This window comes from Mus musculus, chromosome 11, assembly GCF_000001635.26.
Source record: "Mus musculus strain C57BL/6J chromosome 11, GRCm38.p6 C57BL/6J".
Taxonomy (NCBI): domain Eukaryota; kingdom Metazoa; phylum Chordata; class Mammalia; order Rodentia; family Muridae; genus Mus; species Mus musculus.
In genome coordinates, this window is record NC_000077.6 from 89,427,735 (window position 1) to 89,452,967 (window position 25,233).

At 43.8% G+C, this 25,233-nt stretch overlaps 1 protein-coding gene across 5 annotated transcripts in view; it reads right to left on the reverse strand.

Annotated features, from left to right (window-relative positions):
* Positions 1 to 25,233, reverse strand: part of Ankfn1 (ankyrin-repeat and fibronectin type III domain containing 1) — a 387,810-nt gene that overhangs the window by 37,643 nt on the left and 324,934 nt on the right. For all 5 annotated transcript variants that reach the window (XM_030246107.1, XM_017314636.2, XM_030246105.1 and 2 more), the window contains exons 10-14: positions 19,823 to 19,930; positions 14,180 to 14,279; positions 13,596 to 13,728; positions 12,993 to 13,109; positions 6,889 to 7,104 (exon numbers count right to left, since the gene is read on the reverse strand). In XM_030246107.1, the coding sequence (XP_030101967.1) occupies positions 6,889 to 7,104; positions 12,993 to 13,109; positions 13,596 to 13,728; positions 14,180 to 14,279; positions 19,823 to 19,930 (674 nt within the window). The remainder of the gene's footprint in view (positions 1 to 6,888; positions 7,105 to 12,992; positions 13,110 to 13,595; positions 13,729 to 14,179; positions 14,280 to 19,822; positions 19,931 to 25,233) is intronic.

Here is a 25,233-nt window from a genome sequence, read left to right on the forward strand (position 1 = left end):
TAAAGTATAAAAAAACCTTATGATCAAGAAAGACGATTATTGATGTAAGGATGGCTGAGACTGAAATTAGTATTTCTCCCATGTCTCCTCCAAACAGATCATGAGGACGTAGCTGACTAGAAGAGGCCCGGTGGATCAAGGCTCACGCTTTGGGAAATTAACAACATCAAAGGGTGATTAACATGAGAGGGAAAAAACAGAAGCATTCGAATAGGCAGCGTTTGGTGATATATACCCTAGGCATACAAGCAGACGTGGTTGTAGACCCACAGTCCATTCATTATCTTTGAGACCGCATGGAGACTGGAGAAAGTCCCTAAAGACTAGGAAAGGACAAATATGCCTGTCGTTGCCACAGAAGCAGGGAAAACACAGAATGTCTCTGGTAATTAAAGACCTTCAAATAATTGATCCTTGGGGGCGGGGGATGAGAGAGAACTGTCACACAATCAATTTGCAGCTAGCTAGGCAATGGAGAAGTCAGCATGGTTTTGTGAAGAGAAAGTCATAGAGACAGTTTTCATTTCCAATAGCAACAAAATAGGGATCCACAGAGCAGGGCGAAGCCTCCATTATAATCCATTTAACTAGATAACTGGAGGAAGAGAAGACTCTCGGCCACATTGCCTTAACAAGCCCGATACCAGGGTTGAATATTTGTGGCTAATGAAGATGATCCTGGAATGGTAGATAGAGTGACAGCCCAGTAGAGACTGGTCCCAAGGGTCTGTGTTTTCAGCTCATTTATCGACATTCTGGACAAAGCAAATCAACAATGTGTGGATCGAATTTGTGGGTCCAAGATTTGGTGTGGTTTGGATTTTCTGGAAAAAATAGCAATAAAGCTATGAATGACCCAGTGCGTTGGAAAAATAAGCCTATCATAATTAGGGTTGAAATGTAATAAGAAAATGTGCTTGTAAAGACTCAACCCCAAGGGTACAAATATAGGATGGGTAAGGGTGTCAGAGAAAAACATGTGGGGGTCAGAACTGACCACAAGTCGAATGGGAGTTAGGAACATACTGTGGTTATATAAAAACCGTCACCACGCTGGGATGGAGTAATTCACTCTCATTCAAGCTTTAAAAAGAAGGCTACCGAGCACTTACTATGTATTTTTGTGTCTTTACATAGTCATTTATCCTTTATTAGTCAGAATGTTTTTGGAGCCTGAAAAATGAATGGGAAGAGAAAGCTGTCTCATTCACATAATCCAACGTACTAGAATGGCCTCTCAGACCAAACCGAATGCCCGTTGCCTGATTTAACCTCTAACCTGCATCTTCAGGCTCTCTTTCACCATCACCATCCTTTTATGTCCCATCTCTAGACATAATGAATTGCTTTTTCCTCCCCAGCACTGTCCCTATTGCTGTCTCCTGTGTTTGTAGAAAGGGAATCCCAGGCTGGGGCATATGAAGGGAGCCCCCTACCATGTCCTCAGCCTTCCTTCTCTTTCACCTGTGTTTCTAATAGGGTCTCAGGAAAACTTGCTTAGGCTGCCTTTGAATGCCCTGTAACCCAAACACGTCTTGAACTTGGCATCCTCTTGCCTCAGCCACACTAGCCTGCACTATCACGCCTAGCTCTATTACAAAGCACCTACTCAACATGTCGGGGCTCGTGCATGGTCGCCGACGACACAGAAATGAATGAGACTTTATCTTTTCCCTTGTGGAGCTTCCATTCCAGTGTGAGCAAGAAAGCTCTGAGCCGGGTTTTCTAATCAGCTTAATAAAGTCCATATGAAGATGGTGTTAGGCTTATGTGAACTCCAGGGAGGCTGAGCTGCTCTCACAGCTCCTGCCTCCTTTCTCTGCCTCTTTCTCTCATTTAATGTCCCCTCTTTCCCTCTCTGGATCTTTTTTTTTTTTAATTCCCCTCCATCTGATAAACTTAGCTTCCCCTCATGGCTCAACCCAACGCCACCTCTTCTGCAACGCTTGATATTTCTAGGCAGAATTAATAGCTGCTTTGTGTGAGCTCCCATAGTACACTGTTTGTACCGCTATCAGGCTCTGGTTTAATTTTGCCTTGTATTACCTTGATTTGTTTACAAGTCTGTCTCCCTCCCTTGACTGAACTCCTTCAGAGCAAGGACCTTGACTTGCTCACTTGATTTTTTTCCTATAGCACCGAAAAGAGGGCCTGGTACCTTGTTGATGTTGCAAAAACAAGTTTGTGAAAGGCAGGCCTAGGTGAGGTCTGGGTCTTGCTGGTATGGGGTCTGAGAGTCCTCCACTCAACCAACCCTCTGTTCTTTTAAGAGCTTGCTAGAGGAACAATAGGCAGCTGCTTTTCTAGTAAGCCCTGGACTTTTAATTTGCTGGGTCAGGCACGGAAGCCAATTGTGTAGGAGGGCAGGGGTCGCAAAGGAGTGGTCAGTGGTCACTGTGGGTCTAGGACTAATTAGACCAGAAAGTATTTAAATTTTCTGAGTTGTTTATGGCTTTTAAAAATAGAGAGATCTTACTCTACATTCTGCATTTCCAACTTCCTTTTAAAGAATGGAAAATGTTTTGACAATGGAACCATATTCCTGTACCACAGTGGACTGGGGTTGATGGGGGCTGTCCCCTTTCCATGGAAGGATGACTATAGATTAGTGTAGTCTCTATTACGTCTGTCATTTCTTCTTTTTTAGAAGTTCCCCCCCCCCACCCCGGAGGTGGGTGTTTGTTTGTTTGTTTATTTATTTATTTGAAGTATATGAGCACACTGTAGCTGTCTTCAGACACACCAGAAAAGGGCATTGGATTCCATTACAGATGGTTGTGAGCCACCATGTGGTTGCTGGGAACTGAACTCGGGATCTCTGGAAGAGCAGTCTTAACCACCGAGCCATCTCTCCAGCCTGCATCATTTGTTCTTCTAAAGTGAGGTATAACTCACTAAGTTTCATTTTCATAAAGCATTATACTCATCGGTTTGGCATATTGGCAAGGTTGTGTAACTGTCGGTACCAACATCCAGACCTGCTTAACTGCTTTAGAAAGAAGCCCCAAGTTCATCACCCACTGCTCTTCCAACTGTCTTCCCCCGCCCCCAGGAATTCTGTCTCATTGATCTTGCTTATTATAGCTACAGCATACAATTGGAGTCACATAATGTTTCCTATCTGGCTTCTTTTGCTTAGTATGACATAGAGTGCAAGGCTCATCTAGGCTGTAACCTGGATCATACCTGACTCACTTACATGGCTGAATAACTCTCCAGGACATGGCTATGCTTGGTTTCGTCCAGCCATTTAGTAAGCTATTAGAGACTAGAAGTTGTTTATATTCTCTGGTGAGTATAAATAGTGTTCATAGCCACATGGGCAAACCCACTTGTTTCTTACTTCTATCCCTGCTGGTTCTTTCCCACTGATATTTGTGATTCTTTTTTGATAAGCATGTTAGATGGATATATAGGAAGAGTGTAGGAGGAATGTACAGGCCAGACAGCAGAAAAGGCAGAAGAGGTAGTATGTACTGGACATCTAGTAGTAACAAGTCATGCCTAAGAGAGGAATCAGATAGTGGAGGCAGGCAAGTTTCCTTAGGACAGCCTGTGAAGAAAGGAGACAAAGAGCTGCCTCTAGTCCTGCAGTGGAATGGGGAGGGCTCCAGGCTAGACATGGGTGTGACTCCTTGGTTCTCTTTCTCTATTTTTGGGTAATGAGACATTGGCACATCGTTTCCTAAAAATGTGTATCTTCATATGTGGCCTGGAAACAGAATCAGTTAGCCTTCCTGGCTTTTCCTGTGAATCCAATGATCACATAGATATGGCGACGTTGAATATACAGGTCACATGGATGAAATGAATGTCCTTAGACAACTGCACACTCAGGTATCCAGCCCCTGGAGTGACCCCTGAAGGTCATAGAGTAAGCACCATCCCAGAGGGGCCTTCTTGTTGGGAAATAGCCTCACTGCCAATCAGTTTGCTCAGCGGGGCTCTAATTTGTCCACAACATCTTTGCTTTCCAAGCGTTTCTTACTTGTTACGAAAATGTACATGAGGTGACAAAATGCCTCAAGGGATGCCAGCCAGCAGCAGAGGTCTCCCCAGGAAGGTGGAGGAGTTAGATTGGAAGTGATCAGAGGGGAGCCTAGAATTGCTTGAGTTTTCTTAAGAGGAAAAGTAATAAAGACTGTGAACGATTACTGTGTCGGTTACTCTCCTGAAGCTTACACGCCATCTCATGGCACCTTCTTCAGAACCCTGTGTGGTAGGATTCTTTACGGAAGAGGAGGCAAAGAGCTAAAGAGTAACTCCCTCTGGCCACAGAGCTGAAGGGATGGAATAGAAATATTACCCAGCCACCCTAGTTTCAAAGGGATACCCAGAGCATGCTGTGAGGTGCCAGGAAGACTCTAAGACCTCTGTTGGCATGCTTTATACCCTTCAATTCTTTGAGAGAAGAGAGAGTTTGGCTTGTCACTGGGATAGGTTCGCAGCCATCTTTGGGCCACCAAGGTCTAGCTCAGCCTTCATGTTGAGTGGGTGAAGCCAACTCCTGATAGAATCATGTCTCCAGTCTTCAGTGTTTGGCTGCCAACCCTAAGAGTCTTACTTGCCACTTCCCGTCCAGCATAAGACCTGCCTGGGAAGTGGGAGAGAAAAGGTGAGGGGAGGAGAAGGGACGGGTGGGTGGGAATGACATCAAGCAGGAATGTGCCAGTCAGCAGGGGGTGAATTTTCCACTTGGATCTGTGTGGAAACTTGATCCTGCCTCTAGGTTTGGTCTCTTTCTCTAACAACCTTTCACCAGATTGGAATTTTTCTGCACCTGTAACACATTTTTAATGTAATAAGTCTAGGAGAAACCAGGTATTATATCATGCTGGGGCCTGTGTTTCTAGGAGTAAAGGTAGCCCAGACCCCAGTTCATCCCTATAGGGGATTAGTGTATTAGTCACCCTGTAAAAACTAAATTTATTATGATTTCTTAAACGTTTCTTTTAGCACTTGCTTATAAAAGGTGAAGAGAGGAGCCAGGAGTGTGTCTGTGTTCCCTGCCCCCAGCCCCTTCACTCTCTCTTTTCACACACACACACACACACACACACACACACACACACACACACACACACACACACACACGCACACTATGAACCCAGATTTCATAAGATCAAATCCAGAGCTACTGGCTTTGACCACTCAGATTACCTGTGTCGTGTTGGACTTTGTCCTGGTGACTAGGCTCATTCTTGGGTTAGACACATCTTGGGAGTGAAAGTGAGTAAGCTATTTAAGGTGAACATGGGTAGCCAGTGTGGCTGAGGTTGGGATTTGTCTGTGTGGAAGAGGGCTCTTCCTTCCCTATTACTCAGAACAGACTCATTCATGATACACGCCCATGGTTGACTCTGGGCAGATGTTCTCTACCTAAATGGTGAACTCCATCCAACCAGTGGATTTTTAAAATAATAAAAGAACGAAAGCAAAGCAATGTGAAGTCCCTGTCACATATGAATGTGAGGCACTGGGAGAGCCAGGCCTGTGGCTAGTGCTGCGGTCTAGCCCAGGTCTGCTCATGAGTTGCTCCAGTTTGGATTTTGATGGTTATTGGGAGCTCTTCTTCTCTTTCACCCCTCACTAAAATCCTAAGTTGCTATTTACTCCCAAGTCTCTCACTCCTCCCACAGAATGTGATTGACAGCTGAAAGAAGGCTTCCTCTGTCATTTTGTCCCAGTCGGAATCTCAGTTTTGGTACTTGGATGCTATCGTGTCAAGGGCCACAGTCTACGGCTTGCAGCATCTGAGGCTAACGCAGTTTCTGATCCTGTCTTTCAGACAAAGAATACAAGGCTGGTGAGAAAGATGATCACCTCCAAGCCTGATGACCTGGGCTGGATCCCCAGGACCCACAAGATAGAAGGAGAGCTGATCCTTGCAAGTTGTCCTCTGACCTGTGAGTGTGCACCGAGACATACTCCTTGCCCTTAAGAAAGAAATGCTTCAGAAAAACAATATAAACTTTTCAATGCTAACTGCTGCAGGGCTGGTGACCTTGGAAAGGGGCTTGTGCAAGTGGAAGACGATTGGGGCCAAGGCTTCAGAAGCCTCACTCAGTTGACCTCTGTGTGCCACCCTGAGTCCCTTAACCTCTTTGAGCTGCAAGTGTCACATTCCTAAATTGGAGTTAATTGTGCCTTGCTATTCTAAGAGGGTAAGTATGAAGAACAGGCAAGGGTGACTATGCATGTGTGTAATCCCTGTACTGTTAGGCTCCACTCAGGCACCAAGTTAATGTTTGTAACATTCTCCGCAGACTGCCTGCTTGCTCGTCCAAGTTCTTCTCACTGTTCGGCCAGTGTTGAGGTTTGTATCTTAATTGTACCTCACGAGTTTCATGTTTTGCTTGCTTATTCCTCTCACTGGGAGAATCTTGGAGGGCTATGGGACGTTCAAGAAACAGGACCTGGCTGGTGGGAGTAGCTCACCATCAGGGGAGGGTATGGAGGTTATTAGCCTCATCCAAACCCTAGTTCCAGCCACTCAAGACTTCCTGATCCACCATGGCTGAGCCACTGTGCTGTGCATTTGTTGTGATGGACTGTAACAATCTGAAACTGCTAACCAAAATACACCTTTCCCCTGATATGTTGTTTCTCTGGGTGATAATTTGGTCATAGCAATGTGAAAGGAACTCATGTGACTATCAGTGCATTTTTCAGAGTGACTGCTCTTCAGATGGCTTGACTAGTTCTATATGTAGACAGAGATCAATGAAAGCAAGCCCCAGCATCGTTCCTATGTATGGAATCTGAACTCACTGCAGGGCTCTACAGTGTCATCATTGATGTGAATGGTTCTTTGTATACTGTATTGTAGATGCCATAAATGTATCAGAATCGCAAATATCAGGAAATCGAAAAAAAAATCCTACATACCTGGATGGTTATTAGTAAAATATCTAAGGCTGTTGGCTCTTCGGGTGTTGACAGAGACTTCCTCTGGCTTTGCAGTTTTGAGATTTGCATCCATTTGCCATTAAAAAAGGAATAAAGCATCTCCACTTCTCTGATGGTAACTATGAGAATGTTGCCATGGCGATCTTTAATGGGCTCATAGTAAAGTCTTCCCAAGTTGTGTGTTCCAAGTAAATTCTACAAAGCAACAGATTACAGGTAACTCAGTTGATATCACAAAACAGAGCAACACAACAAAAGACACAGAACAACTGGATTTCTGAGGAGCTGTTTGCTTTTTTACAGACTTAGACTTAGTGTAGGTGGGACTGCAGAAATGTGCTTAAGAGAAAGCTCAAAGAAAAGTCTTCACTGTGAGCCTGCAAAGATTATAGCAAAAGGCACAGACGTTCTATTTTTTAAAGCAAATTCAATATCTGTAAATATCTTTTGCCCACATAGACACACCAGCACATAAACCTCAGTGACCAGCACTTGAAGAGAATCCCAGATGTTTTAAAGAAAAATGTCTGATATTTCAAGTATGCTCCTTGTGGAGTTTTCAAGAGATCTCCAGTAAGCGAGTATGAGGTGGGTTGTTTAAAATGGAGAGGTGAATTGACAATGTGGCACATTGTACAGAGGTCCCCAGATGACTGTGCAGAACCTGTAAAGTTCTTTAATCAGCATTGGCCTGGTTTGACTTACTTGCATCGCAGGGAGTTCTGCCTACTGAAACGGTTGTTGAAACTGCTTATAAACTCTGTCAACAGGGCAGACAATGCTTTTAGAAAACTAGGAAGAGAAGGATGCTACATAGCATATGAAGGAGCCGAGGTGCGTGTTATTCAAATAAACAGGAACTGTGGAAGTATGAAGTGGGGTGAAGATCTCTAACCCAGAATGCTAGATGATTAGAGTCAAATCCCATATAAACCATTGCTGGTGTGTGTGTGTCTGTGTGTGTGTGTGTGTGTGTGTGTGTGTGTGTGTATGTGTGTGTGTATGTGTGTGTGTGTGTATATGTGTGGTGTCTCTGTGTAGTATGAACTCACACAAATGAAGATGTGATAATGTATCAGTGTGAAAGCCAGTGTAGAACCTGAGTTTGTAAAAATGACAAGGTTGAGCTAAAGTTAATTGAGCCAGCTGGTCAATTTTTAAATCTTATACCATGGAATGCTCCCTCATAGATAGGGACTGTTTCTTAGCCTTTTCTTTTTCCCCACAAAGACTAGACACGGAATGAACAAGGAGTTTCATAAATAATTACTTGACAAAATGCATTTGGTAAGATTAAATCTTAAGTGGTCCAATCATTCAGATTTTTCTTTTCTAAGAAGTTACTTATAAATCACACACACACACACACACATACACACACACACACACACACACTCACACACTCGCACTCCTTTGGTAAGATATTTAGTCTACATCTGTCACACTTGTAGTTCTGTATAGATGTGTTGTTATATGAGCACTCTTGTGCTGGTGAACTACAATACCAAAACAAGCAAAAGGACCAGGAGTGGGGTGGCTGGTTTGTAAGAAGCGACAGTCTCCGTAGTGTAGTCCTCCATCCTGGGCTACATTGGGTATGATAATAAGCCTTCAAAGTTCCTGAATATTTAACACTTGGTTTTCCAAGCCAAAAATGAGTTGGATTAGCAGACTATTAGGACTTCACTCCTACAGCTGTTGGGTTTCCAAGGTGGCTATCACTCATTAACTATCAGACTGTTTACTCTGTCTGGTCCCAAGCTTTACCATCTTAAGTTAAAGGTCTTTATAGTTTAGGCATCACTTTGTAGTCCTTACCTCAGAGGATGTTCAGGGGATTAAATCAAGCAACACATACAAACGTGTTTCACAAACTCTCTAGTCTGCTACCCGGTTGATTATGGGACTTTACAAATCTGCTGTAATTGGAATCTTCTCTAGGTCTCCAACTATGTTTCCTAGGTCCAGCCCAGTTGTACATTCTCTGGGAAGACATTTCTAACTCTGTTATGGGTTGAATATGGTATATCCCCCACAGGCTCACTGAGAGGGGATTGGATCATGAGGGCTCCAATCTAATCAGTGGATGCTGCTATTGACAGACTCATAATTTGATGGCATTATTGGAGGTAATGAATATGAAATAGAAAATGAGACCTGGTGATGAAGTAGGTCCCTGAAAGTGTCCTTTGAAGGGTTTATGGTGTCCCTGGATCCTCATGTATTTCATGCTTTCTGGTCACTCTTTGGTGGGACCCCCCCCTCACACACACATATGCACGCAGCCATGATATTCTGTTTTGCCTCAGGTGCCAAGCAGGAGAAGAGCCAAACTGGGTGGAGACCTCTTACACTGTGAGGCAGAACAATGTCCTCTCTTTCTTTAAGTTGTTACTTTCAGATGTGTCAGACTGATGTAAAAGCTCTCCAATATTATCTCTGGTAGAATTCACCATCCTCTGCTTTCTTTCCTGCCATCAACTTTCTTAGTATGCGTCTAGCTACACTGCATATAATTGAAGTGCCTGTCCAGAGACACAGCTCTTTCCTTCCTTTGTCTCTGGATCCTTTGCACAGTGCACAGGACGAACTCAGTAATAGTTGACTTATTCATTTTCCATAACATAATACATATTCACGATGGACTAACACTGTTGTGACCATTTGAATAAAATTATGAATAAAGTCAACTTACGATTGCTTACTGTCATGTTTGGAAAAGTCTTCTTTCCTTTCTTCCTTCCTTCCTTCCTTCCTTCCTTCCTTCCTTCCTTCCTTCCTTCCTTCCTCCTTCCTCCTTCCTCCTTCCTTCCTTCCTTCCTTCCTTCCTTCCTTCCTTGCCTCCTTCCCTTCTTCCCTCCCCCTTCCCTTCCCTCTCTCAAGAGAAATCTCACTGTGTAGCCATTGCTGGCTTAGAGCTTGCTATGTAAATCAGGTTGGCCTTGAACTCACAGGCCTATGACTACTTCTTGAGTGCTGTGATTAAAAGTGCATGCTACCATACTCAGCTGGATAGGTTTCTAATAGGTTGAATAAGAAAGCACTAAAAATCGCCTTGGTCGTCTTCCTTGGTATAAAAATGTTTTGGATAGCATTTGTTCCCTTGGGCCTGAAGGAGAAACAGATCCTGACAATACATGTCATGCTATGTTAGGCAAATCGGGTTCCTGCTACCCTGCCTGGAGAACTGGAAGGAGACCTGTGTGACAGTTAGCAAGAGGATATCTAGTCAGAAGACCTCCGTGACTAGCAATTAGCCATAGCCAGGAGTCGCCATTGTTCTATGAACTGTGGAGGAAAACATCTAGTATAAAACATGCTGCACCATCCTTCCAGGAAAAGTAATTTAGATTCCTCTCCACGTGGAGGAGGAAGCTTCCTAGGAAAAAATCTTTTGGAGAGGACAGGCCTCACCATTCTCCTGACAGAACGAGTAGTGTGGGGGGGGCTTGTTCTCTCTTCAGTCCTTCTCTTCTTGACTCGTCATCCAAATGCTGGTACTTTTGGCTTAGGTAATTTTAGTTAATCAACAAATAAAATATAAAGTTACGTCATTTTTTTTTTTTCTTAAGACAAGGTTTCTCTGTGTAGCCCTGGTTGTCCCGGAACTCCATCTGTAGACCAGGAAACTCAGAGATCTGCCTTCCAAGTGCTGGGAATTTCATTAGGCTGTTTCTCAGAAATGCCAGACTGTAGCCCCACTTTCTCTCCTCCCTCAAATACCTTGGAACTCCCGCCCGTGCAGCCCCATGCTGCCAGTGAGGAGCCCCAGCTTTGTGGCAGTGTCTGCTTTGATGGCTGTTGTCCCGCCAGTGCAGTTGTGTAGGCATGGAAGTAGAGCTGATGGGGAAAGAGGAGTTGGTGGAGAAGAAGGATCTAAGCAATTCTTTCAAGAAAGTTAGTGTGAGGTGAGGAATGAAACATGAGTGTTTGGTAGCTGAGAGGGTAGCTAAGGGCACTTTAGGCATGGGGTTAACTTGAAGCTGAGTTTTTTTTTTAAGATTTAATCTTTATTATTTTTTATTACACATCTGTGTGTCTGTGTGAAGGTCTATACAGATGAATGCAGTGCCCATGCAAGGCAGAGGCAATGGGTCCATCTGCACCTGGAGTTACAGGTGGCTATGGGCCACCTGATGTGGGTTTAGGGAACCTGGAGTTACAGGTGGCTATGGGCCACCTGATGTGGGCTTAGGGAACAAGGTCCTCTGCAGGAGCAGCAAGTGCTCTTCATCAGTGATCCACCTTGCCAGTCTGAGCAGAGTATTTCGAAATGCAGAGAGAAGAGATGAGATTCAGAGCATGTGCAGAGGATCGAGCCTTTAGTTGGAAGGATGAGGCCGGCTGAACTGTAGGAGCAGGGGAGCAAAAGGAGAGGGTGATCGTCTGGGAAGCTTCTGAAGGTTTGGTGGTGGAAAACCCTTCGCATCTCTAGGAGAATTAGTGAGATGCTCACCTGTTGGCAGGATGGAGGGAGTCGGGGATGGGAAAGAAGGCGGAGGAATGAAGAAGATATTTTGAATAGTCCTTTATAGCCCGAGAAAGCGAGTTACTACAGACATGCAGTGGGAGCAGTAGACAGCATCCCAGGGGAGACTGGTGACTGTAAGCAGAGCAGAAAGCCAGTCAATCTTTTTCATGCGGACGATCTGTTTCTTTTCAGAAATCCCTGAAAACTACTTTAGTGTAGACATGTTGGATAGATCTAGGCTTCTATATATTTTTTTTTCAAGAGAAAAATCTAGAATATTTTCAAGGAGTGACTGTGATGTACCAGGACTCTCAGCTTGGTAAGATGGAAGTGGGCTCAAAAGACGGTGGGATCAGAAGTTTGGAGTGCGGAGTGAGGAAGCCCAAGAGTGTTGTGATGAGGGTTGGGCAGGGTCACATTGGCTATCATGGTGCCCCTCAGCATCTGACTATAGTAGTTTGCAACAGCCTGCTCTACTCAGGTTGCTGAGAGAACATGGAAGTCTTCAGGAAGACTCCAAGATACACACCACAAAGAATTTTGTTTGAAATTCTAAGGTGGGTCAGTCTCCGTTCAGGCATATCCCAGCTGTATAGTGGGCTAGTGAAGGGGCTGAGCCTCATGGACTTGTTCTTTAGGTTAAAGCAAAAACACTTTGGAAGATGGTGGCACAGTCCAGCCAAGTGGGTGGGGTGGGTTAGTGATGAAAGGAGGTGCTCTGAGTTTAGCCCCAACATTGTGGTCCAGGTCCAAGAACGTCTCCTTAAATTGTAGGAGGAGTTTCTCAATCAAGAGTGAGTTGTAGCGAAGAATACGACAGAAATCTGTAAAGCCATTGAGAGTGTGAGACAGTTAGGTCTGTGCAATGGAGTGTGCCAAGGGGGGCGAATGTAGCCTTTCTTAGCAGTGTGGTAATTGTTACGAGGTTACAGGGTGAATTGTTATTAGTGCAGGGCTTCAAACAGAGAAATTCTTGCAATTGTAAGTGGGAATGGAGCTCGAGGAGTTTTAAGGAACTCTTTTTCATATCATGGTTGGTGTGGGCCTGCTAGCCAAATACAGCTACCTCTCCCATTAGGTCAATTTCTAGAGATGGTAAGAGACAACTTTGTGTGTAGCTTCACATCACTGATAGAGGCTCAAGGTTCTTTTAAGGCCCTTGGCTAGCTATATATATATATATATATATATATATATATATATATATATATATATATATATATATGTATGTATATACAGGCTTTTCAGAAACAGCATATCAGAAAGCTGCCCTAAGCCCCTTCTGATCTCTTATCCCTTCCAAATGCTTCTACAAAACAGCACTGGCCCTTCAGTGATCTGGTCAATTTCCCCTTGTTCTACAGGCAATGAAATGCGCCCTTGAAGAATTGAGTTGGCCAATAAATACCAAGTGGAGAATTCTGATCTCCTCACTCTTGGTTTAAGATTCCAAACCAAAGCCCACCATGGGTCCAGCTTGTCCAAGAAGCCTTCCTGTGGCCAGGGATCTGAAGAAGGAGAGACCCCTGCCCCCTTCTCCTTTTCAGTAGGATTGGTGAGTGAGTGTTTCCAGTTTGAAGACACTTTCTAGAGCTCCAGCCTGGCGCCTTACCTGTAGCTGAGCTGTGGCAGCAAGCATCTTTTGCCGAGTTTGCAGCACAGTGGACGAGGACATGGATATGGGCACGCTTTGCCTCAGCCACCTGATGTCTTCCCACATACAAGACAGCTGCAAAAGAAGTCACGAGGTCAGATCAGCGTCCCAGCCAGAGAATGATTTAGGTTGTGGCATCAAAGCAAAGGGGGGGGGGAGGAGGAAACCTGACCCCCCCTGATATTTGTTCTCCTCTCCATTTTCAGATACACACGAAACAACTTTTTGATCTCTGTCCAATTGGAAAAAGATCTGAATGCTAATGAAACAGTCAGATCTACATTTTAGTCTTTGCCAAATGATCCCATAACTCTGAACATTGGAGACACAATCTGACGGGATGCACGCTTCTTTGCTTTGAAAACGTAGTGGAGACACTGCTTTGGCCTTTAAAAGAAAATGACACCGGGCATACTGGGGCTGTAAGGGTTCGCTGAGATAATTTACTCCCATCCCAAAACTTTGATCGTGAGAAACCCCTCAACTAAAGTTTCGGAAATTTATGTGCATTAACCCTGGTGCAAAAATAGGGAAAGAAATTGAAATGAGAACTCAGTGTACCTTCATGAACCACAGAAAGTCTTGTGTAATAGAACTGGTGTGAGAGTCATCTATTTCAACAATTGGTATTTGGTCTTCATTGGTGACTAACATATTGTCTTTATAATAAAATATAGTGGCTATGTAAAGTCCTCTGCAAAGAAAAAGAGAAAGGGAAAAAAAAGTCTTCAACTGTTTGCTTTTACAAAACTCAAGTCTTAGGAAATTATATATATATATATATATATATACACATACATATATATATGCAATAGAAAATTATATATCTATATATATGCATATAGGTATATGCGTATATAATTAATTCTATTATATGTACATACATAGCTAAATATATGTTTACATGTAAAATTAGTGAGTTTTAGACATATTGCAAGCTGAATTGAAAATAAACCTAGGAACATATTTTTGCTATGTATCACAAATTCACTGGTTAGAACTTAGAGATTGGTATCTTGCCCAAATTCTCAGGAGAATCCATTCCTTCAATAAAAATACAAAATTTCCACTCGGCTTCCACTTCGACCTCCAGCCAGTCCACTCCTGAGACGTTAAGACTTCCTAGGCAAGTGTTTAGGACCCACCGTTTCAAGGTCTTCACGAACTTGTTTGAGGAATGAAATAGGTGCTTCAGGCTCCTGGACACCGACTGCTTGCGGCCTGTGGTTTGCAGTTTTGAGCTTTCTGGAACGGAGAAAGAAGATGCAGTGCAAATTCCATCTGACAGATCAACATTCCTGTCTTGTCTTCCTATCTCCTCCTGGCCTTCCCTGTGGTCTCACATACCAATGTCATACAGAGGTCCAGCTTACTGAGATACCAGTTACTATGGCCAGAATCGGAAATGCCCCTAATAGGCTCATGTTCTGAATTTTGGTCTCCAGCTAGTGGCTTTGTTTGGGGGTGTTGATAGCCTCTAGGCTTTGGGAGGTGAGGCCTGGCTGGTGGAGGTAGGTTACTAGGGCCAGATCCTTGGGGGAGGGGAGTATGTCTGTTCTGCTCTCTTAACTTTCCATTTCCCAAAGAGTGAATGCAATAGCTGCTGTGTATCTCTTCACCACGCCCTCCCCACCAGAAGAGAACGCAAACCCTTCTTCCTTTAAGTATATTCTGCCTGGCCTTTTGTCAAAGGCGTGTTAAAGGCACTAATACCCCAGTAGTTGATTCAACTAGCAGCTTTTCATAAATGTTGGAGGTGAGCAATATTTATAATCCAGGGAGCCACTTAAGGTCTTTTGTTTATACTCTCAGGGTAAGTGATTTATTATCAAGTAAGATAAAAAGAGAGGCATCAATTCCTTTTCCTCCCCAACCTCCACCAGTTGGCTCTCTAACAGTCACCACTTCTCAATCCTTCCAAAGTTCGCCTTGTTAGTTTATATATCCAATTAGATCTCTTCTTTATAGGATTAATATGAACACATTATAGAAGATCTGGAGGGTAGAAAAAAGAATGAAAAGGGGCAAATGTACTCTCGACTCATCCCATCAATTCATATAACTACAGTTAGCATGCCAGGGTATCCATGTCTAGTAAGTATGGTTACTTAGGAGAATATCTGAAGGGCCTGGGGAGATGAGCCTCAACTGATAATATCTGCATCACAGCTCCTGCTCAGGGAACATTAAAGAAGAGGGGCAGAAAGACTGGAAGAGCCAAAGAGTAGGAAGTCTGCTTTGGAACAGTCTGTCTTAGAAATGGCTACGTAGACAAAACAGGAACAATGGCAACATCAATGAACATGTTACCATGGAAAGGGGGAAATTTCTTGAGGTCCCACCCCTAGAGAAAGATCTGCAGGTAACGCTGAAACCCACAGGGACCACTGAGAAGTAACCTGGTTCACGCCACATGCTCCATGGCTGCCAGTAGGGAGAGAGGTACAGATGTAGGTAAAACCAGGAGTTTCTGAAACTGCTTAAAAATCAGACTTCTAGATCTCCTATACTACATAGCTAGACGAAAACCACTTTCCTACTGTAGATGAAAGTTAGAGACTTATTCTCTGGGAAGGAAAACAAACAAGCTCAATGGGCCACAAAAGCGAAGCCTCTGAAGTAGGAGACAGGGAGACCTCAGGGACAATAGGAAATGGGATGATGTCGGTGATGCTACTAGATATGAAAACTGGTAGATTAAGTGAAAGTTTACATAGATAACATGTACTCATTCTGTTCTCAGAACACACATACTGAAAGTTATACTCTCTAGGCAGTTATACTTTCCCGGAAGAAATGTTTCTGAAGAATTTTGCAGGGATTACACCCACAAGTTATGCCATTGGTGATCTTCCAATGAAAGCATGACACCAGTTCACCTGACAGTGAGGCCTGTGAATAAAGTTCCTTGTTCATGTCCCCAGTGGCTATTGATCGCTCATCTTTTAAATCTGAGCAAACGCCGAAGGCTCATTAGGTAGTTCAGAAATAGACCCACCAGAAAACACAAAGCCCCAAACCAAGGAAAAAGAACAAGTCTGAAGGGAGACTGAAGAGGAAACTTTTCTTTGGAAAGTTAGTTATGTCAAATGATGTTTTGCTGGGGCACATACGTGAATGAATGTCTTGCTAAAGCAGACACATGAAAGAATGTTTTCCTGAAGCAGACACAGGTGAAAGGATGTTTGATATAGCAAACACATGGAAGGACCTGGGATGAAAGAGTATAAATATGACCCCACAGACAGTGGGAGATGAGCACTGAGCCTTGGTTTGGTTTGCTTCACCTTGCTATTCTCTGCTAAAGACATGGATGTATTGGTTCTCCTTATATAGCATTGTTGAACTCAACTTGTGGTGATACCACCATTGAGAGAACTCACCAAGAACTGTTCTTGCAGCAGCTTTGCCTCAGGATGCTTGGCAAGCTTTGCAGTTTCTTCAGGATTGAATTAGAGCTGCTGGTTCATGCCTGGTGTCTGCCTTCTGAAAGGACTGGACTGTGGCTGCCACTTTGTGCATGGTGTCTTTCCTGCCTAGAGGACTGGTATACAGCTGTTGAGTTGTATTTGGTGTTTGCTACAGGACTGAACTGCTGAACAAATCCACTTCTCCCATATCCTGATAATTTTTCTCTTCCACTACCTCTGCTGATCGAGAGGAGAGGTTGAACCCTTATTAAAAGTAGGTTGCAAAAAAATTTATGCCTGTGGGAGACTGTATTGAGAAAAATACAACATGGAGCAAAGTAGAGCTTGCCAGTAACATCCTGAGAGACGAGATGCCGAACTCGGATAACAGCAGGGATTATTAATTTTTTAATAGTAGAACGAAAGTGCATTGAGAATTTAAAGTGTTATCAGAAAGAAAAAAATGTTATCAGCAACTTAAAAATCCAGCAGAAGGCTTAGAAAATGCAAGTGATATATTTCTTGAGAAAGTGGAGCAAAAGGGCGTCGGAACAGAGAGTCGAGGGGACCAGTAAGGGAAACTGGAAGAACTGGGCTAGGTACCATGCATGTACAAGCTGAAATTCCAGCATTGAAGAGGGAGAGGCAGGAAGATCACTGTGGGTTGAAAGCCAGCCTGGTCAAGCAGGGATACAAGCTGAGACCCTACCTTAAAAACAAAGGAGGAGCAAGGGTGCTAGACAGAAACAAGGATACGAGGTTAAAAAATTTCAACCTTGAACTAACGGGAGTTCTAGTAGGAAAGAAGAGCGGCAGTGGTGGAAGAAATAAGAAAATTAAGTTCCGTGATGGGAGGCATAGACTTCCGTATAGAAAGGACTTGAGAGACCTTGGCAATGACTGGACAGGGCTCAGTGGGGAGCACAGATGCTTTTCAATTGCTTCAGCAATGGAGGCTGCTGGGTATTGGCGAGTACCCCTAGCTTGGTACAGCGGAGTCACCCCTCACGCTTTAATGCTAGGATGGGCCAGTCAGTCGCTGTGGATGGAGAGTGGTGCCATTTTCTCCTTGCCAGAACAAATAACTGAAAATGAGCTAGAGTTTGTAAGGTGCTTTCATTGTGTGCTGGGTGTTTTGAATCCATTGCCTCTTGGCAACAGTGCAGGTTAGACAGCCCGACTTTCTGATGAAAAAGTTGTGATCAGGGCTGAGTTAAATGCTCTTCCCCAAACTCTAAATGGTAGAACTTTTTTTTCCCCTTTTTGCCAAGTTTATAAAGGTTTATGTCCCCAATAAACTACACTATCTCGATGTAATTGAATATCCAAAACAACGGCTTTGTAGCTCCCCATAAGCAATCTTTACAGTCTCTGCTTATCCTTTGAAACTCGGAGTTATGTTGAAGCATCTTAGAAGCATTAATTTTTGTCTGTAAGGTAATTTACTTTATCCTGATGGGTCATAGGTCAACCTTTCCCTAAGTTTGTACCACAGAATACAAATTCTATGGCAAAGGTTTTATATGGCTGAAGAATCTGGAAAACATTTGTTTAATCAAGTTTGCCAGGTCCTTTAGGGCAGTCTTTAATATTTTGATGTCTAGTTTACGTTTCCATGGGAGGGATGAAGAATTTGGTGTCTCCTAACCTTACCCTCTCAAGCTGAGCCTCTCACGGGTCTGCGGCGCCTCTCACGTTGTCTATATTATTTCAGTGCCCAGGATACACTTCAAAAAAATCCCAAACTGTCCTTTCTGGGGGAAGGTCTTCTTTATTCCTTAGCTACAGCATTCCTAATATGTGTACAACTATGGTTGGGGGAGGGGTGTGTGCATGCATGATAAGAGTTGAATGGGAACTATAGAAATAATTGGGCTGTCTGGAAATTATTTCTTAATTACTGGACAGTAATCATACAGTACTAGGGAGAGCACCTGAATCCTTATAATAACCAATAAAAAACTAGCCCTCCTGGTCACGGGCAGTTTCAGCTCCCTTCCAAAGAATATCAAACACAAAAATGGCTATAGCTTACAAAGAACACCTGTCACATTGTTAGATCATCATGCTTTCATTTAGGAGCCAATAGGGAGGGGAATATGGGAGAGGCAGAAAAGAGAGGAACCCAGGTTGACACCCAACTTGATTAAATGAGCCCGGGAACCCAGAACTGAATGGACCCTGGTCAGTGTAGAATGCTGCAGGTCTCCTTTGAGGGGGTTGGGAGTGCGGGAGGTGTCAAATCTTCCCAGAGACCCAGGAATGCAAAAACCACTTGGGGTTTCTTCTCCAGCTGCTCTTGGACATGTTTACATCTCCCAATGAGCCACTCATTAGAAAAACACCATTTTCTTGCAAATGCGTGTCCTTCTCTCTAGCCAGAGCCAATGTTTCTGAAGGGCCTCTGTTGTCAGAGCTATACAGTAATTGGGAAACTTTTTGCTAATGCTAAGTATGATTTATGCCTCATCTAAACAGCAAGCGCAGCATCTTAGCTTGAGCCATGGGTGTTTTACCCAGCTGGCTCAGCAGTGCCCTGTATCCAGGGAGCACAGGGTAGTTGAAGATCTGATGGGAGCATGGAAAATGAAAACTTTATGGAGGCTTTAATTCTCCAAATAAAACTAAGTGCCTCTTCCACGAATCATTACACAGATCAGAAACCTGACCCTGTCCCATCTGAGCAGCCCAAGCAACAGAGAAGCTTTTAAAAGCATCTCACAGAGTCTCTGGGTGAAGTGGGGCTAAAATGGATAGGAGGTGAGCTCTACTCCCGTCCAAACACTGGAATGGAGAAAGGCTAAAGTTCAAGGTGGGATGACAGTTCAGAGGGACAAAAATGAGGCACCCCGGGACAGCCGGACGCGGCACCACAAGTCCCAGGCCACAGCTTTGGCATTATGACATTGGGCAGATCAACTTAGCCTCCTTTGCAGTGGCCAAAGTGAGGATGAAATTTTGGCATGGTGGATGTGAAGCAATTTTTGCAATTGATGTGAAGGCTTGTTTTGGTTGTCATCGTTGGAGCTCCCTCTACGATGCTCAGGGGGGAAATGTTGAGGGAGTTTTTCTCATAGGGTCCACGGAGGAGTCTTGTGAAGGGCCGGTTCAGAGGGAAGAGAATAGTAGCAGAAGCCTATTTTCCATCCTTGTGCTTACTTTCAAACTTTTTTGTGTGGAGAGGAAGGGGAGGAAAGGAGAGGGAAGGCGCGTGGAATGGTTAAAGCAAGATAGTGCTGTAAAGTGATTCCAGATGTACAAATATTAATATCTCCTTTTCCCTGATGAATGAGAAGGTATGACCCAGCTAGGAAACTGCTAAAATTACCGGCGCCACCGAGACCTCAGCCGATGGCCCAGCACAGATTTTATCCTTACCCCGGCAGCTGTAATGCTGATGAAGGGCTCGGACTTGCTGCAGTAGGCTCTCCAGAACCTCACTCTGTCCCTTGTGTCTGGGCTCTCTGTCGTCATAGTCTTTCCAGTCTATTGAACAAAAGAAACAAACAGAGGGACATTTGAAAGCCAAGGCAGCCCCTGCCCTGCCCTGCCCGAGGTGCTGGGGTTTTGTGTTCACTGCCCACAGGCTCCGTGGATGAGCACCCAGCACACGCAGAACTGGCAGGCGATGCCGCCAGTTTGGAAGCTGCCATTGTTCAGAGCCCTGTGCAAAACAGTAATTGTGGTTGGCTTCTTGTGTTGGGCAGTTTGGGGGCAGGAGAAAATGATACTTGAGAGCCAAAAGAAATAGGGGATTTGGAAGTCCAATATCTTCTCTCCTAGGCCTCCCTCCCCTTCTTAGCATCCCCTGTCCTGATCAGTGACCCCCGTTACCTCTTCAGTCAGCACCCCAAGTTTCAACTGGATTTTCACAGTAGGAAAGACGGGCGGGAATGTGCAGACGAGATGAAATCCACAGTCCCAATGCTTTTATTGTAGGTTTCACACTTTTGGCCAAATTGACATTTCTTTCCAAGGAAAGAGCCCATGTCAGATGCCAAGAAATGGAAATCTACATTTTGCTCTAATGAATGTCTGCTTTGGTTAGCTGGCACAGCGGCCCCTGCACATACTCTGAGCCACCACCACCCTGTCTGCTAAGGCTCTAAATATACAGTATTAGCTTACATGGCAAATTTAAATTGCAGTCCCCACTGAGATTTCCTCCTCCTATTTTCATTCCATTTGGCTATAATGATATCAAGAGTAATAACTCATATGGGACTAATGTCAAGATTGCAGTTCTGCTGTCTACAGCTCTCTAGTTTTCCTCAGCAGATCAGTCACTTCACTGTCCGTCCTCGCCCCTATTTTACCCATTCTACCTCCTCTGAACCTTTCAAAAGCAGCAGCTTCAAGTACGTCCCTGTGAAGGTTAGTCACTCGGCCTCGAAGAAGCCAGGCCACCTCTAATTCCCTCCCTGACAGAATTGTTTGAATGTCTTCTGCATTCCAATGCTCGAGTACTTCACGGCAGCTAGGTCTGAACATCTCACAGTGGTCCATGCAAGGCCCCAGGAATGGATACATTTAGGAGGAACATCATTGCTAGTCAGCTAAGCCCAGCGAAGGGTTCAAGTTAGACCAGGCAGCGTAAAGTAAAGTTAGATCATGGGGTCCACGAAACTCCAGTGTGAGCACTGCCTCTTTCTGTTTCCAGCTCGCTGAAGGCAAGTCCTTTCTATTGACAGAGCCCTCACTCCCTAATTTGAAAAATGAGGATGGTGTCTGTCTCGTGAGAGGTTTATGAGGACAAAATGAGAACTATATTAGGGTTCTGGCACGACGCCTGTCCCATGACAGACATTCAGTAAATAAGGCTTGAAGGCCATTCAGTAGGGAAACACCAGTTTTTATCCCAACTGATGATTATCTAGGGAGAACGGGGCCTCGTTGATCTTCAAGTCCCTCTGCCTACTCCTTCTCTCCTACGGATAGTTCTTCATTTTACCTTGAGGAAGATGAAGCCAAAACATCCCTTCCCCACTCCAGCCCGGTCTATCAGCTCGGTGGCCCTGCCAGCACCGTGGTGTGGTCTAGTGACCTTGGCTGTAGTGTTCATGTTCATTTCATTGTACTGTGCATGTTTATATTTTCTTTTGGGCAAGAGAGTTAGGTCTTAGTTGGAGTTTGTTGGGGCTCAGTTGTGGTCAACTCTGGAGACAGAAGATTGGCACAGGTGCCTTTTGTAGACTCTGTTCCTGTGGGTAGGAGCCACAACTGGGCTTCTGTTTGTCTCCTGATTCTCCTCTGTAAAGTCAGTCTTTTAAGCTCTTCTGAAGCACGAGATTGAAACGAGAGAATAGGAATCAAGTAGCATCCCCAGCACATCGGAAATGCTTGTTATCCCCAGCACACCGGAAACGCTTGTTATCCCGTAGGCATTCAGGAAGGCTGGCACTTGTGAAGCTTAGGGAAATGGCTGCCAGAGGCCTTTAGACCATTTATGGTGTAACTTGCATCTGGGCACAGAATAAACATTACCCTCATGGACTTGCATGCGTCACTGTTGCTGCAATTGGAGTGCCTAACTCTCAAGTGCCCGTGGCACAGTGAGGATGAGCAGGAGCCTGTACTCACATAACACCCCTGGGTGGCTGAGTTAGCACATGTACCTGAACATGCTACTACGCTGCTCTACTGAGTTTTAATGCTGTCGTCAGTACAGGGAGTGGGGTGGGTATTGCTGGAACGGGCCTCGGCATCTCAGCTTAGCCCTATTACACGGTAGGTGAGCAGGTTCTGATGACTTTACGATACATAAGGAACTTTCTAATACTCAACTGCAGCCCAGGCATGCGCTGAACAATGCCAACATTTTGGAAAGAATGAGGTTTTTTTTTTCCTCATAGATGTTTGGAAAAGTTCTGATGACTACACAAAATAGGAGACTTCAGGGATGAGGGGGAAAATTGAAAATATATTAAGAAATCAGGAACCTGACATGAGTAAACTCTGCATGGTAGGAAAAGAGCAGATTGTTCCATATAATACAGCTCACTGTTCTGGTAATGAGACACTTCAGTCACAACACAATGCAGAGCTTACACTCACTGGCCATATCAGGGTTTTCCTGATCGTAACTCAGACAAGCCTGTCTGGGTGCTTTTCTCTTATTATGTACCGTACCATATAACATAAGTCTATAAAAACACATTAAGGCCTTTTGTAAAAATATAAAAAAAAGTTTTATAGCTTACTGGAACATATTACCAAATTTCCAATTACTCTGTCATGTTAGAGTACATTGTCCCCTAGTAAATATCTGAATACTGATACATGTTACATCACAATGTCATACTCTGTTTATAAATAGAATGAGAGTGTTTTTATATTGTTCTTTCCAAGTGATATGGCATGTCTGCAGCAACTCTAACCATATGTTAAGCTTTCGGTTCTTTGCCAGCTCCCCTTGCTAATCAAACACACTGTTTTGGAAAGCATTGCTATTCACTGTCTTAATTACCAATACATAAAGGACTCCTCTAAGCCCCGAACAACCGTTCTTGTCATTGCAGAGAGAGGTCTACACATGAGCTTTTGGGAGAGGGGTCTGAACTGAATTTGTAGCTTATAGAACCCCAACATCTGAGATTTAGAAGTTAACGAAGTTATGAATTTGTGTGGGGTGTGCCTTTGGAATCCATTTACCTCCTGTGCTTTCACGGTAATGGAGACTAGTCTTTGTGTGTGTGTGTGTGTGTGTGTGTGTGTGTGTGTGTGTGCTATCTATTGCTCAACTTCTAATAATACACACACCCCTACCCTTTCCAATAGGGTTGGTTCCTTAGTGTCTTAATCTTGCAATTTCCAGTGTGTGTTTCTGATAAGTCTTCAGCAATGGAAATGTCCAAATGAGACTAATGATGAAATCATCAAATGAAGAGGGAGTCAGGGGTCTTGGAGAGCACTGGCATTGGTGGTCCAAGGCTGTGTATACCCTGCAGGACCACTCAATGCTACTGGAGGAGGCAGGAATGGCCTTCAGCCTACTCATCTGCTTGATAATAGGGCTCTAGTTACTGAAGGAGACATGGAAGGGTCTTGACAAAATTCAAAGTTTATCTGTGTGCTGGTGTTGTGGCCTCCAAGAAAACCTGCATCTGAATTAGTTCAGAAAGTTGGAGTCTATAAATATGCCTCTATGTTAATAGCTCCCTCCTCATCAAAGAGATCAAGGCTCCTGTATAAACTTCTTAGGTTAATGCCCTGAACTATTGAGTCTTAAAAAGGTTATCTCTGATGGTGATGATGTTGCAGATGATAATGACAGTGGAGTTTATCCACAAGGCAGTAAGGAAGATGTGGGACTTCTGTGAGAGTAAGGTGAGATACATATAAAGCCCACAATTTATCACCTGATTCATAGTTTGTCTTGGGTCAAAGGTTGTTATAATAGTTGAAGAAAAACTAAGAAAGCCCATAAACTCATAATTTAGGCATCTACTGTTAAAGTGTGTGAGTGTAAGCACATGTGTGCACATGTGGAGGCCAGAGATGAAACTTGGGAATCTTCCTTAGCTGCCATCCATCTTGGTTTTAGAGACAGGGTCTCTCACTGAGTCTGGACTTTGCTAGGCTGCTATGCCCATGCCAGCATTGGGATTATAAAACTACATCTGGCTTTCTTCTGTGGGTTTTGGGATCCAACTCAGATCCTCTTGCTAGTGTGGCAAGCACTTTACCAAGTCAACCATCTCCCCAGCCCTCTGGGGGATAAATTTTGATAACGATCTAGACACAGTCTAGCTAATTATAGGTAAACTAATGGTTAAATGAATAGGGTTCCTACATTATTATTATTGTTGTTGTTATTATTATTATTTATTAAAGCTGTACTGTAGGATTTTTTTGTACATTGATATGCAATGGGTTTTACATATTTTAGTGATTGGTTATGTTTGGATCTTTAATATGGATGTTAATATACTATACTTCACTATTACACTAGTAGTGGGTATTTGCTTTCTTTGCTACACATGATATTTAGCTGTTATTAATAAACTGCTGCAGTGCAGATTCTGTGCAGAATTGTTTATCTGCACCTTTGTTTCCTTAAACTAACTCCTAAGACATGGAAAGTGAGGTAGTGGAAATGGGTATTCGTAAGGCATTTGCATAAGATACAAGCTGTGTTCCATAAATGATTGAGCAGGTCTCACTCTTACAAGAAACGCATGGCAGGACTCTTTTGACTATGACATTAGTAACTTTCTGAAAAGATGAAAATACAATCCAGAGTGCTGGACTCCTTGTAGAGAGGAGTCTGCTCTTTTGTCTCTCTGAAGATGTTTGTTCTTGTTAATTAAATTTTCTGGGTATACCAAACAGGGAGTTATAACAAGCATACCAGGCATAAATTATTAATCTTCAAATGACTAGAAAAGGCCTTTGCTGAGTTTCTCAGCCACCACTAAAAATGTTAGACATTGTAATTGTGGCAGGGTAACTTGATTTTAAAAAAAAGCTTTTCTTTTGGCTGAATGTCATTAAGTAGGAGGGGTTTGACGTCATTCTTTAGGATATCTATGTGACGTGTCTGCTGCAGGCAAGGGAAGGAAGACAAGCACTAACATAGGCTGTATACTCTGGGCTGGCCTCTCAATGGTGTCTTCTCCATCCTCACAAAGCCCTGCAAAAGGGTGGGATTCAAACCCATTCTACAGATAGTGAATTAAAGCTGAGCTTTTCAGTAACCTCTGAAGGGTACAACTAAGGGAAGACACTGTTGTTAGCAGCACACTGTTGTGATTTCAAATGCCCCCTTCTCTCTCCTGAGCTGCCTTCCT